Raw genomic sequence first — 21,057 nt, forward strand, 5'->3', positions numbered from 1 at the left:
TGAGCATAAATGAATTTGGCACTGGTATTCTAGTTGGGCATTAACTGATATATCATATGAGAACCTTGGGGTTTGATGACAGTAAATGGCAATGGGTTGAGAACAATACGTTTTACGGTGAACATCTGGCAATGGTGTGAGTATGTGGCCTTTTGATGGCCTTTCCTGTTACTGGTAGCGATACCTATCCATAAGATGTGAGATCCAAAGCATAGTCAGACAACATCTGAAACACAATGGGCCTCATTACGACCCCGGCGCTATGGTCCATGCCGGAGTCCGCCATGGTGAAAGGCGGAATTACCGCCCTATTCCAAGGTTGGCGGGGTGGTAATTCCCCATTCACCATGGGCCCTTCCCCATTCCCATTTTTGGCCCATAGGGCTCAATGGGAATGGGGAAGGCGCTAATTACGGCACCGTAAATTACGGTGCCGTAATTAGCTCCTAGGTCCCTTTGCGGGTTGGTTTTTTAACGCCTGCTAAAAGCAGGCGTTAAAGTGCAACCTGCAAAGGGACCTCGTAATCAGGCGTTAAGGGTTTAACGGCGCCGACACCTTTTACAGCGCCGTTAACCCCTTAACGCCTGGGTTGTAATGAGGCCCAATGGTGTTCCTGGAAATACCATGGCAATAGCTGACAAATGGTCAGAGCATCTGAACATGATAATAAAATAAGGCCGACACATAGCTATACAGTGCCTATACACCAGTCAGAACTTGGCTTTGCCAGTGCTTGTTTCAGTGGGAAGAAAAATGGTAGCCCTACTTCCAACTGTTAAAAAAGTAAATGAAAGCTGGAATATTGCAGTATGGGGCAGCAATATTTTGATATCTTAAAAGTTATAATGAAAGAATTACAAAAAACAGCCTACTCATTTTTAATTAACGATGTAACAAAAGTATCATTTTACCATGCAAGATTGCTTTATTTCACTTGTATTGTTTATAACTTGTGGCCCACATGAATAGCAACAAATGGATCTTCCGCAGTGTTGCTGATTTGAAATCGGGCAGAACTATCGCTGCCAACACTGATCTGTTTCCCGGTGCAGCGCCCATTTTCCTTTTGACCCGAGATGACATCACAGTAGGTGCCAGCAGGAAGACCAGTTTTCAGAGTTACATCCAAGTTCCTACAAAAAACGAGGGTGTCAATTATCCATGGATATTTCAGGCAGCAGACTACTTCATTACACGTTAAAATGAATACATTGCATACCTGAATTCATTAGTGATATACATGTATTCAGTAAATATATATTGAAATGTGAAAGTAGAATAATCCATGAGAGCACAGTTACATGTGACACATAACCACCTAAAAGCCATTGCTGGAAGTTCACCTCCAGTTCAAAGCCACATCCGCAAGTCATTGTGGATATGCAAATTAGCTCAAACACAAACCTTTTGCTCTCAAACACTGCCCTTCTCATACAGGCCAGTGCTATTTTATACATAGTGTAATCAACCCAAGACAGAGATTTCTCAAGACTACAGACTAGTACAAGTCTGGTTTCACCCTTAGTAAGGCTCATTAGTGTAGTACAGCTAGTACAGCCTGGCAGTCTCCTTCTGCTTAGGAGTGGTTGGGCATTGGGGCACGTGTAGCAAACACCAGCAAAGTTATGGCGGGGCTAAAAAGGCTTGAAAAAACCTTTCACCTAAAATTAGAAAGTCGAATAATCCATTTGAACCAAGTCACACATGCCACAATACCACCTAGTAACAATCACTTGAAGATCACCTCCAGTTCAGAGCAACATCAGCAAGACATTGTGGGTGCAAATTCGTCCAAATGTAAGCCTTTTTCTCCAGAAAGTCGTGTTGTCTTAGAGGGCAGTGCTGCTTTATACATAGCTTAATCAACCCAAGACAGACATTTCTCAAGACTGCCATGACAACTACATACCCGTTTCACCCTTATTAGGGATCATCAGTGTAAATGCAGTCTGACAGTCATGGGGTTGGAGCATTTGGGCATATTTAGCAAACACCAGTAAAGTTATGGTGGGGTTAAAAGGCTTGAAAACAACCTTTCATCTGAAATGTTAAAGTAGAAAAATCCATTTGAGCCAAGTCATAAAAGACTGACAGAGCTGTCAAAGCTACTGAACTCCCTAAGGCAGGATTTAGGCACTGTAAAGAGGCCCAGTTCCCTGGTCCAATTTCTGGAACCATAATGACAGCTAAGTCCCTTTTTCAAGCGTGTTATTTGAGACATTTCATTTTTAGTTTGGGCTAGTATCTGGCGCTGAATGAGGGTCTGGCATGCTTTTCCAATGGAGATGACATTTGAGGAGGGCTACACAGTTGTTAGGTTATTGAATCCCTCCCATTCCATGCCCCTAGCCATGCTATTCCTATAGCTAATCCAACCCATTCCTGCCCGTCTCAGAACACTTTGAGCTTGAGCTCTTTGAGCTCTTCCATGGAGGCAGCCACCTTGGATGACTGTCTCTAAGGAAGATCCTGAGGAAGATCTCTGGATACAAGCCAAAACTGTAATCTTTGAATACAGAAGATACCATGCATCTTCCAAATAAAATGATAGGCTCAATCATGTGAGTGTAATATTTTTTAAAATAGCTAAAGTCATTTACAATACTTTTGAGAGCAGTCATTATTTCTGTCCTTTCTGCATTTAATTTCATTTTTTTTTTCAATGTATCTTGGGCTGTGCTCATCCTTTTTAAATCAGTTTTATCAATGTCTTACAACACAAAATCGGCAATATTGTAATACATGTTATGTGGTGCTAGAAACCTTATTGGCTCAATGATTTACTCTGTTAGCTGAGAAGGGTGATGCAGATGCTAGCCTCGCATGGTCCCCCAATCTGACTGGTTGTGCTCGGCTTCACACATAAATTGTCTGGCTCACCCCACCTCTAGTTTTCTCCTTCGATGCATTCCCTTTCTGTTGTTTTCCTTCCCCACTGCTTTTAAACCAACTGTAAAGTGTTCAAATAAGAAACTTGCAATAAGACATGAAACCCCACAGTGCTCATGTCGTAGAGGATCTCAGGGCTAAAGACGTGAGCACTGTCTTCTGTGTGCAAGTGGGATTTTGCTTGTATTCAGGATTTCTAGCTCCTCGCTGCTGGCATGCACTGCGTTGCCGACATCGGGGAGCTTGATAGCCGAAGTGCCAATCACATTGGAAACTGAAATTATAAATATATAAATACTTATGTGAACCAAAAATAGTATGATAGTAACTTTGTTTTCCCTATTTGAAAGAGAAGAATACATATATAAGAATGCAAAAAGATGTCGGCCTAAAAAATGCATTATGCAGCTTTTCAGTCAAGTCATAAAGACACACAAACACAAAACTGTCTAGCAATCCTATCTGTTAGTAAGCATTATGGACCTGATTTGAAGAAAAAAAAACAGTGGGAAAATCAATGTCAACGCTTCCAGAATAAATTAACTGCTTGTAGAAGTTCCTTCTACTGCTTGGGAACTGTCATTTAAACATTCCACCTGCTTGAGAGATAGTAAGCAAGAATTTTGGTTGCTTTAGGGCAATTTTGACCTTGCTGGGTGGCTTCCATTTTCTCAGCAAGAGAGTCAGTTGGCTAGTGCGGCTTTTCACCTCTTCTGAGGCACAAAGACCACATATCAGAGATGCAAGGTGTGGCTGGTGAATATGCTGATAGGGCAGGGAAGCCCCCAGGGCATGTTTGCAAGTTATGCTTGAATTTGTGTATCATTGATTAGCCACCTCCTTGATTGAAACATAATAGAGCTTAAATGTTCAACGTCCCATCGGCAGCCGGTGAGCAATGTGTGCCCCCTCCACCTCCAGGTGACTATGAGAACCCGACAAAGAAGACATGAGGTTGACTTCTTGTTGTGTCTTCACTTGAAGACACAGGAGACTATAACTCTCCTTCAATACCCTCCACAAGACAGTAGAGGTCTTTGACTACAAGCCAACGGGTGCTAATGATTGGAATAGGGAAGGAGAGCAGATTTAACCCACTGAATCAGTTAAAGACCCAAGGCCAATTATAAATGATACCGGAACAAGATACAGGCACTGATTTGAGAAAGGCTACGAAAGCCGAAACATGTTTTATCACAAAGGGCGAATTATCATCAAGCAACTTATAATAAACAATTACCTGCACAAAATTACTGGCGCAGTCCAATGTCTGAGTTTTTGATGGATTAAGGTTTATAGGTGGTTCAGTTGGCTTATTTACCACCTTTCTCAGCTGGAGGCGACAGCTAATGAAGTAAAATACTTCATTAAAAAATAAGCACGAGAAACTACTGTGAGAAGTTTATGGATCTAATGTCGCCACGATCGAGCAGCCCCTCAAAAGCTAACCTAGTGTGAAAGACACATATCAGAGATGCAAGGTGGGGCTGCTGAGTATTACAGGCAGGGCAGGGATGCCCCCAGGGCATGTTTGCAAGTTATGCTTGAATTTGTGTATCATTGATTAGCCACCTCCGTGATTGAAACATAAAAGAGCTTAAATGTTCAATGTCCCATCGGCAGCCCATGAGCAATCTGTGCCCCCTCCACCTCCAGGTGACTATGAGAACCCGACAAAGACATGAGGTTGAATTCTTATTGTGTCTTCACCTGATGACACAGGAGACTATAACTCTCCTCCAATACCCTCCAAGGGACAGTAGAACAGAATGCCAGTAAGTGTGCGGGCTCAAGAATGCCAGTAAGTGTGCGGGCTCAACTCCCGGAAAGTATTTCCAGGTCAACCTAAGGTGGTTACTTGGCCATTCTTTGATGAAGCTAGGTTTTATGCCAGTTACCTGCACTAACAAACTGTGAAGTTATTGCATGTGCCCCAATGACCACCCACTCCCAATATCATTGGCTTGCTTGTGCAACATTGGTATCTGGTGTAGCGCTTTCCCAGAAGGGACACTCTTAAAGCAGGCGTAACATCCATCTTGTTTTCTCAGGGTTGCTTTTGTTCCAGTCAGCAGGCATTGCTTGCCAATCTGGAGGCTTGCCAGCAATTTAGCACCAGGACAAGAATTCCCCACACTATTTCTGCACCTTTGCTGATGCGCCAAGGTTGCACCCCGATAAGTGGACATACATAGATTATGGACAACCAACATTGGACATTTTTAAGTGCAGGTAAGCAGTACGGCCAGCTGCGCTTAGTATCTGACCATGATGGGTGAAGTGCTAGAGTGGAGGCAGTGAGGGAAAGAGGAAGGTTATAGGCGAGGGAACAATGTTAGCTTTTCTAACTGAGATAGATGGTTGGGTTGAGCAAATGCTGCTGACTGAGCACAGAATGCAATCTATAGGTCACATGTTTGAAACCCATTGTGGTGGAATCAGGTTTTCATCCATCTGTGACTGACCAGAATTAGCACAATTATGTTTCAGGATGTTTATTTTCGTTTTAGTAGCACAGAGTTGAAACCTATGTTTTCCTTGCAGGTGCAGCAGCACACGCACTTTGGATTGCTAGTTTATCGTGCAGCCAAGCAGAGCCCACAACTGATTTCTTGAAGTTGCAGGCACTTTCGTTTTTGTGCATTTTGTTAATCTCTTCGGATGTTGTGCGTACCGTATGTTGGAGACGACACAAAGTTTGAAGGTGTTTCTTTATTTGCCCACCCATTGATCGACCATGTGTATAAAGTATTAGGCATTTCACAGGTAATGCTATTAGATGCCCATAAAAGCCCAAACTGTTGTCATTTCCAGAGCTTGTTAAACAGTGACATTGTTACAATTTCATATCTGAACACCCCTACTAAAGTACTCACATTTTCAAAGGGTGGGTTTAATTGAAGGTCTACAGGCCTTATCATGTATTTGACCCTTATCTGGCAGTAAATTTGCAAAATGACCATCAATCTGAGTTACTGATACTGGCACTCCATCCTATGGCATTACCACAAGATCGTGACTGGTGGTAAGGCAGTGTAAATCTCCTTTTTATGAGTACATAGGACTCCACGGGGATTTTCTTTTTGGATTTACTATGAACGGTAATACTGTGTGGTAAATTGGCTGTGCTTTGTCAGTATGCTGGAATATTTACCCTCAGCCCTTTTCTGGAGGTAAAACCTCAACCTTACCACATAACTTAAAGTACTGTGGTGCAGAGGGCGCTAGAGACCCGAACAAGATGGCCGCTCCTCTGTGAGCTCCCGCACGGCCATCATGTAAATCCTTACCAATCCTGTCGGTTAACTCCTCGAAACAGCCTCTGACCACCGACAAGCAGGCGGAGAAGAAATCAGCACGGGTGCCAGCCGATCCCGGGGGCTCAAAGCAACCTATTGCCAGCCCAGTGCATAGCGGCACCCTTGTGAGGAGGAGAAGACCCGTAGGCCCAGCAATGCCCACCCGCCCCCCTCAGCCCTGCGATGGAGCTGCAGTAACGGCCGAGCAGCACCAGTGGGTCTGTGAACGAGGGAAGGTTGGCGGAATTCACACCGATCCCCGGGGCTACGGTGGCGCCTTGGCCCCGTCCCCAGCAACACCGGAGGCCGCTCTCGTGTGAGGCCCTTGAGAAGCGTAGGGGATCCGAGGGCCCAGTGACACCCGCCCGCCCCCCTCGACCCTGCGGTGGAGCTTCCACGACAGCCATGAGGCTCCGGCGGATCCACAAACAAGCGAAGCCTGGCGAAATCCTCGTTGACCACCGGAGACACGGAAGAGTTTCGGAGCTGCACTCGTATAACGCAGCCGGTCCCTGGGTGCGGCGTGCGCCTCGGGCATGTGCCACGGGTCTTGAATCCAGTGGCCACCGGGGAGAAACTGACCACACAGTCCGGCGCCCCCCCACCAGAAAATAACTAACAGCGTGACGCTCGCCGGGGCACCCAAGGAGGAAGGTGCCAGCAAAATCGGGCAGACGAGTCGATCATCCCCACATCCCAGTCCTGCGGCACACCACCACAGCATCACACCGGGACATGGAAGCAGAGGGCCCGCGACTCCACGGAGACCACACAGAGTCTCCATATATCCCGCCAACATATCCAAAACCACAGCAGCAGCCAGCAGCGGAACAGCAATGGGGAGAGACCCAGGCAGAGCTTCCAGGTACTGCGCGTGCAGGGGGGGCTGGGCCTACACACAGCGAAAAACTGAGACCATTGCTGCCCACAATCCAAGTGCAGGTACCACCGAACCCCCCCCAGGTTGGGGAAAAAACACCCCCCTCGGCTGACCCCTATCAAACAACCCATCATCTTCTGGTGAAAGATTCTGCTTCGGCAACACAAAGGCAGAAGCGCAACTTGCATAAACACATCTCAGCTGGCACAAGCCAAGCCACTGGCTAGGAGCAGTGGTCGAAGTGTATGAAAAGAAGTAGTGGAGCTATGTTCCCTGCCAGTCTGCCCCACTCTCCACAAACCCCATCCCTGTGCCCCCTCCCGCACTCAGTCCAAACCCCCAAACACACCTATTATTTAAGAGTGCAAGCTTCAACTTGTTCCTACACTTTTATTTTAAAGTTAAACTGTTCCGGAACGGTTTCTTTTTAAAATAAAAGTATAGGAACAGTAAAACTGAAAAATAAAAAGTATAGGAGCACCGCTCCCGCCCACTTCGACCTCTGGCTCGGAGTAAATTAAATGCACTCCTGCAATAAAAGACAGGGGTCCACGCAAATCAGTACAACTGCCCTCACGCAAAGCGGAGGGTCACCAGCAAATAGTCCGGCTGACGAGACGCCTCCACTCCCGGCACTGCTGGAGACACCTGCTGGGATCAGAAAGCCAATCACGAATCAGCATTACAGGGTAATAAAGTGTCTCACAAACACCTCTAGAGGCACTGGGACCCCTATAACCAGGGTAGTCCCCCCAAAATTCTCCACCCTGCATCATCCACCCTCCAGACTCCCTAACTGAGCGACTAGCAACACTACCACGCAATTCCACAACGGGGAAAACAGACAAAATGCAACGCAAACTGAACTTTGAAGCTGGCAATTCAACCAAAACGCCAAGACACAGCAGTGAACCCGACTCACCGTCACGCACATCAAACTATGAAGAATGTGACCCCCAATCGCTTGACATTAAGGCACTTCTCTTAGAATTGAAATCAGGTATCAACAACCTCAACAGCAAACTAGATGACCTCTCTTCCAAAGTTGATCAAGTGCAGCATCGGCTGGATACCAACAATAAGCGCCTGGGCGAAGCAGAGCATCGTATCTCCAATCTCGACAATGGAGTAGCATCCTTGACCACCAGGGTGTCGTCTCTCGAGGCCCAAATGAAAACAGCTAACGCACGAAATAAAGATCTCGAAGGGCGTTCAAGAAGGAACAATATCCGGATAGTAGGGGTGAGAGAGAAGCAACAACAGGGCAAAATGGAAGACTTTGTGGAAGAGCTGTGCAAGTCTCTCTTTGGACCAGAAGCACTCTTGCACCTATTTGTCATCGAGAGAGCACACAGAATACCGATGTCCAAGCCTGTTCCCTGAGCACTACCCCGACCAATAATTGCAAAATTACTTAGCTATAAAGACAGAGATGCGATACTTCGAATGGCCAGAGAGAAGGGTGAACTACAACATGACGGCGACACTGTTCACTTTTACCCTGACTTCTCACCAGCCGTCCAGGCACAGAGGAGGTCCTTTACAAACATTAAAGGCTCTGCACCAACCAGATTCCTTATTCAATGCTGTTTCCAGCCCGACTGAGGGTACAACATCAGGGAAAGACGCAGTTTTTCCAATCTCCAGAAGAATCAAGTATGTATCTTGATCAAGCAGGCTGCCGCCCACCTGAGAACAACCAAGCTCGTGCCCAAAGATAAAGAGTCCAGAGGAATTCGCCATAGACAAGCTCCGCACTAACCAGATTCCTTATTCGATGCTGTTTCCAGCCAGATTGAGGGTACAACATCAGGGAAAGACTGCCAAAGACAAGTGGAGGCAACGGAACACAGCCCAACAAGAAGGAAACACCACCGGTACACACAATAAGGGTTTGAACACCCCGAGGCCACACGACTTGGAAAGATCCAAGCGCCCCTAGCACAGCAAAGTTCAAGTTCATAAGTTACATGTTAGAAGAAAGGGGAATCATGACGAGCAAGATGGAGGTTGCTCGCGCGGGACGGGAGGGGATTTCACACAAGTTGGGAGTTATCAAATTTTACTGAGCCCGTGGCTCACCACATGCACCGCCTAGGAGAGGACCGCACCCTGTCCAGCGCCGCCGCGCCAGGATCCACTGCCTCAGCCATCCAGCTACTGTCCGCAAGAAACCGCTTGCACGAAAAGATAAAAAGACAGTGCTTTCACAATAGCTATGTGGAATATTAAGGGGGGAAACCAGCCAGCGAAAGTGAGAAAAATTACGCAGTAACTACGCCGACATAAAATTGACATAGCGTTCATTCAAGAAACCCACTTACGGCCGACAACCGAACACTCCTGGGCGAAAGACTGGGGTTGTCACCGCTATTTCCCTTCCTTCTCGTCATACGCCAGAGGGGTAGCGATCTTAATCAACAGCAGATCGCTCCTGTTGCATGGAAGAGTTTACGGGGAAGAAATCACCCTAGTGAAGTCAGACGGCCCAAACATAGACACCCCCAGCAACTTCTAATGGGTAATGACCCAGCTAAACACATACAGATGATCCACAATCATATAGGGAGGAGAACTCAACACAACCCTAAACTCAGCCAAAGATAAATCACACAATACGACGATGGCCCCATCCAAAGTGAGCCTACAAATTATTGAAATCTGCAAGGCCTATGATCTCGTTGACATCTGGAGACACAAAAACCGAACACCCAAGACTTCACGTTTCACTCCTGGGTTCATCAGACTAGCTCAAGAATTGATTATCTTCTAGTGTCCGCTCATAGCCGCCTGCAGTGGGGGGATTGCCGTATTCTACCGAGAGCCTTATCGGACCACTCCATGGTGTCACTAGAATGCAACACTACACAAACAATGAAACCCAGGCCTCCATGGAGATTCAAGCCCAGAGTGCTGCAAGACATTGCTTTGCGGATGAACTCCGGAAGGTACTGATCTCGTTTTTGGACATCAACCAGGGGTCGGTGGCATCAGCCGGGACACTATGGGAGTCACTGAAGTGCTTCACCAGAGGGGTCTGCATCACAAAAGAATCTTGGATCTTAAAACTAATTCGAAGAGAATTGAATGCCAGTGAAGCCCGACTCAAAAACCTCGAAGGAGCACTGTTAATAGACAATAACTCACTGACGCTAGCAGCAATCAAGAAGGAGTTAGAGACTTTCCAAAACGCAGCCGAAACAGAAGTGAAATTCCTAGATAGAAACCACAAAATCCGGCTGTATGGTGAGGGACAGCGACCTGGTGCACTCCGCTCGAGGCTCATAGCTGCCGACAGAACACCTACTTCAATCGACTCAGTGTTGGATCGCACAGGGAACGCCGTCCACTTAGCAAAAGACATTGTCGAAGCATTTCGCAGATTTTACCAAGATCTATATGACTCGGACTACTCCGCCAACCCGGCACGTTATTTAGATACAGTGGAACTATACTGGGTCGACTCAGAGCTCAGGGAACCACTGAATGCCCCCATCACCACTGATGAGATCCTTGAGGTCATTAAGGAGCTGCCTAACACAAAACGATGAGGCACTATCCAATGACCAGCTACCACCCCCACTGTACATGGCCAACATAATTCTTCTGCACAAGCGCGGTAACGACCCGAGAGAGTGCGGCTCGTATCGAACAATATCATTAATAAATCTTGACAATAAAATTTTTGCAAAAATCCTACCCAAGAGGCTACTTCCCCTTATGCCTGCCATGGTGCTAGCCGACCAGGCAGGCTTCGTTCCTGGAAGAAACACCTCTTATGGAATACGAAAAATGTCTGGAGCAATGGAAGCTCTCGAACCAGATTTTCAGGCAGTGGCAGTGCTACTGGATGCCGAGAAGGCCTTCGACTCGGTCGAATGGCCCTTCCTCTTCACAGTCCTGGAAAGGATTGATTGATTGATTGATTGATTGATTGATTGTTTATTTATATAGCGCCTATACACAATGTGTTTCAAAGCGCTTCAAGGAGGGAGGGAACATAGGAAAATACAGTTACATTCAGTAAAAGTCCTTGAAACAATACATAATGTGAAAAATAACTATCATAATAGGCCTGTCGACATTTCTGATAGTGCAAGTGCATAGAACAAGTAAGGCAAGAGCTAATGGAAAAGAAGGAGAACAAAGCAAGCAGTAACATTACTATGTCTAACGACAATTGATGTAGTGCAGGAGGTATACAAGAGGAGGGGTGGGGGTGCGGGTGGATATGAGTGGGGAGAAGGAGATGAACAATGGCACGCTACTGAGCAAATTCGTCAGTGACAAATTTAAAAAGCAGGGGTGGGGGAGGAGGGAGAAGAACAAGGGGGGAGGAGGGGAGACAGACAAGCTGCTATCAAAAGTCAAGGGAACAGATGATAAGAGTAAATGCTAGGAGGGGGAAGGCTGAGAGGAGGGAGAAATAAGTAGGAAGGGGAGTAGGAAGATAGTAGAAGAGGAGGGAATTATGGAGGGGGAAGGGGTAGAAGGCAGGTAAGGGAGGGACAGGGGGGGTACACAAAGCCAAAAGGGGGGAGCAAAGGCAGGGTGGGGGCACATAAACACTCCCGGGGGGCATGGGGGCACACAGACACTCACGGGGGTGGGGGCATGGGGGCACACAGACACTCACAGGGGGGCATGGGGCACACAGACAATTACGGGGGCATGGGGGCACACAGACGCTCACGGGGGCATGGGGGCACACAGACACTCATGGGGGGCACACAGACACTCACGGGGGCATGGGGGCACACAGACACTCACGGGGGGCACACAGAACCTCACAGGGGTCATGGGGGCACACAGACACTCACAGGGGGTATGGGGGCACACAGATGCTCACAGGGGGGAATGGGGGCCCACAGACACTCATGGGTAAGCGCTTTATACATCTAATTTCACTACTCTATAAAAAGCCAACATCTAACATCATATTGGGAGGTCTCCGTTCGGCTGACATCCAGCTAAGAAGGGGGACCAGACAGGGCTGCCCACTCTCTGCACTTCTGTTCGCCCTAGTTATGGAACCCCTAGCCTCTGACATGCGCATGCACCACCTCCACAGAGGCCTCTCATTTGGCCCTCACAAGATGATCATTTCACTTTACGCAGATGACGTAGCCCTGTTCTTACAGAACGTAAGGGAGAATCTGAACCCGGCAATGAGAGCAGTAATACGGTTTGGGTGCTTATCAGGCCTGAAGATCAACAGCAGCAGATCAGTGATCTTCCCACTTAACGCCGCCACCACTGAATTCGCTGATGACTTTGGCTTTCAGTGGCAACACTCGCATATCAGGTACCTTGGCATCTACATGTCCCGACAGAAGGAAGAGGTCATACGCGACAACTATGAAACCACTGCAGACACCATCAAATCCAAAATCAACAGGTGGAAATCCCTACCACTCACTCTCTGCGGCAGAGTATCGCTAGTAAAAATAATCATTCTCCCGAAGCTATTGTATCTATTCTCAAACATTCCTCTGCTTCTCACACAAAAATTCCTTCAGCGCATCAAAAGCATGGTCCTCGACCTCGTCTGTGCTGGTAAGGTAGTGAGAGTTGCTTTCACCCCACTAACTCTGCCGACGAGACAAGGAGGACTGGCACTCCCGGATCTAGAACGCTACTACTGGGCAGCCCAAGCCCAGTACCTCAGTCAATGGTACGCCACAGAGTTCATAAGAACCCATGTACAGATAGAGAGGGCACTGGCGACACCACATCTCCTTCGCTCCATAATGTTTGGACAGTTCCCAGTCACCCAATCATCTATGAACCCCGTCGCTACCACATACTCAATATGGAGGAAGATTGCTAAGCATAGTAACGTCACATCAAGATTCTCTCCTCTTCTTCCGATCAAACACATCCCCGGAATTCCCATCACAAACGAAAAAATATTCCTGCTCTGGTCAGAAAAGCTACATCTACACTCCATGAACGATCTTTTCCCGGAAGGCACATTTTTGACCCCACAACAAGCCCAAGAAAGAGGAAGCAATAATGCCCTTGATATTTTCATCTATTTTAGGCTTCGACACTCGCTACAGACGGTAATGCCGACCTTCCCGCAACAACCACCTGTCTGGCTGCTTCTTGATAATACAATCCAAGCGCAACAGACAGGCGCCTAGTAACAAACATCTACAAAGCCCTCCTCAGTGAACTGGACCCGCCTTGCCCAAACGCAAAAAAAATATGGGAAAAAACACTGTACAGCACAATTCCGGACGAAGAATGGACCTACACGCTAAGGCTCACTCAAAAAGTAGCGATCAACTCGAGATTCAAGCTGATCCACTTCAACTTCCTCCATCAAATATATCATACACCAGCGAAACTGCACGCCCAGAGGGACTACATATCAGCAGAGTGCGCCAGATGCGGGGCACCTGCAGCGGACTTTCTTCATCTGGCATGCTCCTGCCCTCTGGTGGCCTCCTTCTGGGGAGCAATATTTGAAAAAACGTCCACAATAATAGGAACAGATCTCTTTCTTGAACCAAAAATGGCGCTATTGGGCCTGTCTCAAACGCTACCAAATGCAGTAAGAAAACTGGCGGACCTACTGCTAGTCCTAGCACGAAGAAGAATCGCATACAACTGGGGCAGGGGACAATCACCAAGTCCGGTGCTCTGGTTGAAGGACATAACATACTGCCAAGATGTAGAAACCGACTATATCAAGACTCTACCACTGCACGCACGCCCGCCGGACATCTGGGGTCCGTTCATCTCGGACATGCTTTCAACAACTGAGGCTTTGGACTCACAACATTCTTCCCCATCAAGGGGCTCAAATGCTAGCTCGACTCACAACGTAGAATCCTTGAGGACTGCACCACGGAGATAATGACTTCGGCATGGTGACACTGTCTAATTTGAGGGGCGGGAGGGGAGCTCGGGGGGCAGAGTGCACCTTTCCTTTTTCCTTATGGCCGGAGCATGGCCTTATTGTTTGTTTGTTTTGTTTTAAATCAAAATGCCAATAAATAAAGTTTTTTTTAAAAAAGTACTGTGGTGCAGTCATGTGGGGGTAAAGTGGCAGTCATGGGTTACCACCACTTTACTGCCATTTATACTGCATCACCGTACTTGTAATGAGGTAATCGAACCTCGGTTGGGCATTCTTTTATCTTAGTCTATTGCCTTAAATGAATGAGGGTTTTGACTACTATTACCTTGCACCCCTCCTGAAAAGTATTGTCTGCCCTTGGCCCCCATTGCCCCAAAAGGCAAAGGAGGTATACCCTTCAGGCTGTTTCTGTTTTAGGTTTCTGATTGGGATCACTGCTGGTTTACTGGTTTAATGTGGGGCTGAGTGCGGATTTACCCACTACTCATCCATGCACTCTTGCAGATCAGTAGTCATTTTGTCACAACCAGAGAAATAGCCACATTTGGAATACCATCAATGTTTCTCTCAATTTTGTCCTCATTCAATTAAGTAAAAAATGCTCCTTCTCCTTTTTTCCCCACGTTATCATATGAGGAGGACCCAACTCATCAAATTACTTTTCAAATCCAGAGGCTCTCGACAATGTGGATTGGCCAGTCTACTTCTGTTATCTGATCCAAATTCGGCAGTGGCTTGATCTCTATGTTCCGTTATGAATAAAACACAGGCAATCATGAATGTTCACCCCAACCCCCATCACTGGGTAGGATGATTTAGTGGCATAGATGTGGATAACAAGGGTGTTTGAATTACTGAAAGATATTTTGGACTGTTTTGCACTCTATTGTGGATCCACTGTATCCTTAATAGGCCTCTCACCATTGTACCGTATAACCACATTTCATACAAGACCTTTCATGTGATTACAGTGTTTTCTGTTGGTGTGAGGAAGACTTTGTAGTGGCATAGATGTGCACGAATGTTTCTTTTAAATATGCAATGCTCTGTTGGACTATTTTGCACTTTATTGAGGATCTTTTGTATTGATACTATCTATATTGTTATTGTAGTGTATTTCCCCACTCTTTATACAAGAATTTGTTTGACATTGTGAACTTTTTCCTATTCCTATTCATATAAGCTTGGAACTAGTACTCACTGTCTTTACTGTGTCAAGATTAATCGGTAAATGTGTTGCAACATGTGTACATAGTTTGTATGCTTATTGTCTCTACTTTTATGGGATTTAACGAGGATGATGATAAAGTAATCTCTTTCCTGAACTAAAGGACTCACGTTTTACACAGATAATAGTACTAAGAACATTGATTTTCTTCAGATGACTTCATTTTAGTTTGATTGTTTATATTATCAAATGAAAAAAGGCTGACATGAAACTTGGCACGGGATAAATTGAATTGTAATGTAATGTATCATCAACTCAGGAAAATCCCCAAAAGATTAACAATAACAGTAATGGTTGGATTAGACAGGATTTTGCAACTCCTCAACCCCACTAGATTTTACAACAAAAAATATTGGAAAGCATGTAACCTTGTGTTGCATTTAAAGGATAGCGTCACAGTTTTTACAATAAGATAGGGGCGTCGGAGAGGCTAGATAATCCGTAACTACAGCCCTTTAAAACTTGTGATCCTCCGCAAAAAATACATTCAGAGCTTGCCTCAATGAGAAGGAAATGAAAGCAATCAGAATTTGGAGATGAGGGACGCAAGTGCTTGCGAGAATGTTCAGATTCTGGGCTAATTCCCTTCAAACTTAGAGACCCCCAGCCCTTTGTTGGAATCGTGGACCTTTTTTATTGTAACCCCCTGAGTGAGTCGCCTTTTTGCCACCCACTCATGACTTTTCTCTCTGACTAATATTTTGTGCTCCTTATGTTTTAATGGAGTTTGGGAAACTCCATTGGCATGTGCTTTTTCATATAGAAACAGCACCATTTGTGTAGTGCCACTGAGGAGTCCCTTCTACTCCTCTAAATGTTTAAATAGAATTTCTTGTGTGAACTACAGTTCCCAGGAATAGTAGCACACCATTTGTCTTACTTAGCTTTTTCCTTTGTGGGTCCAGCACACACCACCTTATGCGTAGTGGCGGGGGGGGGGTACCTAGTACTCCTCCTCCCACTTCTCATGTAACCTTTTTTTACACTAAGTTGAATCGCTGGTGGCAGCGGTTTCTTTTTACTACCTTTTGTGCATTGTATCTGCAGGCTGATTTCTCAGCTGCAGTACAGCACCAAAGGGTGACCTTTTTACCAAAATGGCCCCTGTCTTCTTTTTTCACCATTTCTTGTTTTTTAGTTCCTTCTGGGCTTTTACTCTGTTGTTTAGATCAGGTTTGAGTCCATTGTGTGTGTTGCCTTTGGCGGGGTTCAGCCCTGAAGCCCACCCAGGCTCCAGTCTGTCTGGGAAGGCAGGAAGTGAGGGATGAGACTGAAACTTCACTGTTTTTTGTTAGTAGGCATGCCTGACTGAAACCAATTCCAACTGTCCAGGAGGCAGTCCTAGAGAACCCCACACCATGTGATTGGCAGATTAGTGTTATGAATGATTGGGATTTCAGACATAAGGTGAGGGTTTTGGGATTGCAGGAAGAGTCAACCACTGGAACATCAAATCCAAAGAAGATGCACAGAGAAGCCAGCAGCACCTTCCAGGACCGGGATAGCATAAGTGAAGCCTTGCAACTGTATTTATACAATTTCTCATCAACAGGAAAGCTCCACCAAGGATGACTTTCTCCCTTAGGTGAGTGGGACCAGCTAGACTCAAGAGCTGCTTTGTTCTGGGCCAACCCCTGTGTCGCTGTGACCTTCCTGGGCTGGAATTTCCCAATACCTGGGGTACCCGGACTAATGACAAGTGCAACATCTTCCTAAGGATGAATCCAGCTGAAACTTTTTTGGTGTACATGTGAGTTTACAGAAGTAAGAAATCTTTGTCCAGCGTCTCCTCACCTGAGTTCAGGATGGCGGGACCAAGGACATTCCAACCAGGAATATTCGTTCCTCTTTGGTGCTGAGAAAAAGGCACCAAAACCACAAAGAGCAACTTAAACAAGTGGAATTCATTTCTGCAGAGTCCCTCTCAAGAGTTCTGCCACAGAAGCCTGCCAGACGTCCTCCCTTTCCTCACCATGACCAAGGTCCAGGAACAAGAGTCTGCATCGCTGCTTCAAGAAGGAGGTCGGCTGGAACATCTGCTTCAATTCTAAGGTACTGTGGGGTTTTGGGTTTAACCACCTTGAGCCACATCTAGTGCTTCCTAGGATGGGGAGTGCTTCTTTCTATCCTTTTGAATTACTTCAATTCACCTGTGCAGACCTAACAGCTTGTGCATATCAGGGAGGCTCTCTTGAGCTCCAGGATGTTTCTTCAACAAACTATTGACTGCTCAACTAACTTTTTCTAAGAAGACTGCATCAGAACTAGAACTGTCCAATTGACTTTGGCTATCCTAGCTCCCTAAAGGCATCCCTTCTGAACCATGCTGGCTTTGGCAGTGTTTGTTCCCTATAAAGGTTTTAATTGTTTGACCCTCTTTATGCTGGGGAAAAGACTTCCTACATCCCTCTGGGAGAAAAGCCTATTTTTGCAGTGCTACATTGTTCTATTCTACTCTAACACTTTTCCCTCCAAACTCAATCTTGTATGGTGAACCATAAGTGCTACTAATGACCTTGATTGATGTCACTCCGTGTGCTGGAAATGTTTTAGTACAAAAAGAAATTACTCACCTGCATTATTGCTGCTTGAATAACTAGAGTCTGAAATTCTACTTGATGTTACTATTAGTTGCTGCATATTTAATGTGCTTCATTTGCTTTGTCTATAGATAAATACATAATTTAATATAACTTTTAAGGGCGTGAGTGTTTTCTTGAATACTTGTATTTACTGATATCAGTGTGCTGCTCTACAGCTCCCAATACCAATTCTAAGATACGCCTGGCTGCTCAGCCACTCTACCAACTTGCGTAGTACAGGCCTATGTTGGGTCATTAATATCAAGCAGATAAGTCTTGTAAAGTCCCACACCGGATGAACTCTACAAAATCTTACCTAACACGATAGATGCTGAGCTGTTCCATGAGGCGCGGAGGGACATCAATCAGATTGGAACATGAGTGTATTGTTTCAGTGCAGCTTTGTGATTTTCAGTCAACAGTTTATTGGGCATTCTTGTGTTCCATGAGGACAAACAGAAAGTAATCGACTGAAGGATAGAGAGCTTCTTTACAAGGCAGCCTTATGACTGGGGGCAAATAGTTAATTCTGAGATCTGAAGGGATCAACGGGAAGCACTATTCAGCGGGATGTGGAATAATTTGGCGTAGTGCAAACATATAATCATGGGTAAACATACCAGTTTGATCCCTTAAACTCCAATCATGGGAAGAAAAGCAATAAGAAAGCAGTCAGAACAAATGCGTGGAGGAATTCTTTACGTGAAGTCTTATGATCCTGTACAAACTATATTCATATATCATGTGTTTCAACTAAGGGGACAAAGGCAGTGTGAAGCATAGAAATTAATTGTTAAGTCTTATGTTCGTGGGCACAGTACATTGCAATCACCTGTATTTCACCAGGAGTAAAGGTGAGTAATATTCTGTGGGAGGTGGAGTGATTCAATGTAGTGCAATGTAATCTTGGCAAACAGTATGGTCTAATCTCTTAAACTCTGGTCATGCGCTGCAGGAAGCAATCAGTACAGCAGTCGGTACTGAAGGGTGACGGATTGCCTAACAGCACAGTCTTGTGATCTTGGAAAAACTATATTCTGAGCTACAAGAATGTTGAGCAAAGAAATCAGTGCGGCAGTGAGCACTGGAGGTGTAAGTACACTGTGCACGTGCAACTGTGCCGAAAAGAGCCCCCTGCTCTCCCCTTTGCTTGTCACTTAAATTAGCCTCTTCAATCAGGCATGTGAGTATTGCTTGCAATCCTAAATTATGAGAATCTGAAGATATAATTTACAATGCACGTACCTTACACCTGTCAATGTATATTTTTATAAATCGCCCCAAAATGATCCTATTTCAATCAGCTGTAATCTAATAGGTTGTCTTTTAGAAAGTGTTTGCCCAACATGTCTCACAGTACTAAGGGCCTCATAACAAGTAGAGTGGTGTGGGAAAAAACGGTGACAATGCAGTGATAACTCTTTACTGCAGGATTACCACACCTCAAAATGCCTGCGGAAATTCTTCCACGTTACTGCCAAAAATGCAATGAGGCCCACTGTCTTTTTAGTGTGAAGAATCACAATTGAATCCACTCAAACACATGAGCGCAATGCTGTGCATTACTCACCAGTCATCGTTATTGAAGATGATGAAGCCTTTGTTGCCACGACCAAAAGCAACTTGACTGTTTCCATTATCCCACCAGTTTGTGAATGGCTGGCCATCGACAGCGTTACGGAAAATGACCATGTTCCTGAAGAAAATTGTAAGGATGTTATGTTAAATATCGTTCACTGATTTTCTGTTGGCTGCATTGCTCAACAAAAGTCTATTTCATTGACTTACTTTATTTGACGCCACCTGTGTTCACAGACCCAGTCACCAGCACAGGTGGTATCAGCATTGATGGACACAGGCTTGATTGAACCATCTGGATTACGTGGTGGTCCAATCCAATCATTAGCATCCTATGCATTAACAAATCAATATTATCATCCAGTTTTGCAATATTATTTAAGAACAAATTAATAGAAGGAATATGATGAAGTGAAATAAACAAATTCAACACCAGTAAGGTTGTTTTTTCGGAGGACAGTCTGTTACCTCCCTATTAGAGGGGGTCAGTGAAGTACAACATTAATGGTTGTTTGTGGGTCTTAAGAAGGTAATTTAGGAGAACCACTTAGGTATACTATAGATAAGTATACTGCGGACTGCTGGGGATATGGTAAATTAAAGAGGTCTAATGTCCAGACCTAGTGAAGTGAAGCTTTTAATTAAAGATATGTCTTTTCTCCAGGCAGGGAGCCTCATCAAAGACCGGAAGAGAGAATACACCACAAGATATACATAATGATTTTCAGAATGCCCCAATGAATGTCCGGCAGATTTGAGCCAACAGGACAGAAACTTGCACAAGTTGGGCTATCATTATTCTTAGCGTATTACCAATGTTGGGTTAACAAGAAATTGAGCAACTTAGTGACATTGAATTGAAGTGATATTAGAATAACTGTTTGTTATTATGTATTTCTATGTATGTGAACACGTAACTGTATTGTGTCGCAAGTTTCATGAATGTATTTTAGTATATTGTGTATGATCATTTTTGTGTTTAAACTATAATAATAATTGTTTGTAATAAATTTGACAATGAATAGGGGGACTGTTATTTGTTTAAGACTCTCCAGATGTCTTGTCTTTGAAGAATGATGTTTTGACACACAGTGATTCGCCTCCATATGGTTGTTTAGTCCAATCCAATCATTAACATCCTATGCATTAACAAATCAATATTATCATCTAGTTTTGCAAGATTATTTAATAAAAAATGAATAGAAGGAATATGATATAGTGAAATAAATATGTGTGTGTTTGTTTCTCTGTGTGTGTTCATAATGTACCTACATGGTGTGACACCTCATAATACATGTAGTATAAATTGTTGCAGCCAAATTGTGCTTCACATTACAAACATGTGTTGCTACATACTGTACCTTTAGTGAAGTGGACCAACACCCATTTAGTACAATGAGGCAATCATATTCAGAAAAGGGGGCAAAAAACCTGAAGATTGATGAAAGTGAAAGCAATTCACCAAACCGCGAAGAAATCAGGTGCAGTCCTAACGATTCGCAAAGCAGGTATAATAATACTTTATTTTTTCTTCTGGTTATTAGCACTATAATCTTGCTTATTTATGTAGAGCACTACTTAGCTTAAATAATGATAACTGGATAGAGAGATTTCAGAAGTAAGCTGAGATGAAATGAAGTATATGTTTATGGTAAGCGATATTGGACAATTTGTAGTCTTTTTAATCTAGCAGTCCAAATATAGTTGAACCCAAACAAGACTGCCTATATCA

General features: G+C 44.9%; 1 protein-coding gene across 1 annotated transcript in view; it reads right to left on the reverse strand.

Moving 5' to 3' along the window:
* Window positions 1–865: 865 nt before the first annotated feature.
* The window catches only part of LOC138522073 (pancreatic alpha-amylase-like), a 120,093-nt gene continuing 99,901 nt past the window's right edge, over window positions 866–21,057 (reverse strand). The window contains exons 8-10 of the mRNA XM_069635315.1: window positions 19,536–19,657; window positions 19,318–19,443; window positions 866–1,134 (exon numbers count right to left, since the gene is read on the reverse strand). Of these exons, the coding sequence (XP_069491416.1) occupies window positions 945–1,134; window positions 19,318–19,443; window positions 19,536–19,657 (438 nt within the window). The 3' untranslated portion in view covers window positions 866–944. The remainder of the gene's footprint in view (window positions 1,135–19,317; window positions 19,444–19,535; window positions 19,658–21,057) is intronic.

The sequence above is a fragment of the Ambystoma mexicanum genome, chromosome 1q, assembly GCF_040938575.1.
Source record: "Ambystoma mexicanum isolate Mex_15411 chromosome 1q, UKY_AmexF1_1, whole genome shotgun sequence".
Taxonomy (NCBI): Eukaryota; Metazoa; Chordata; class Amphibia; order Caudata; family Ambystomatidae; genus Ambystoma; species Ambystoma mexicanum.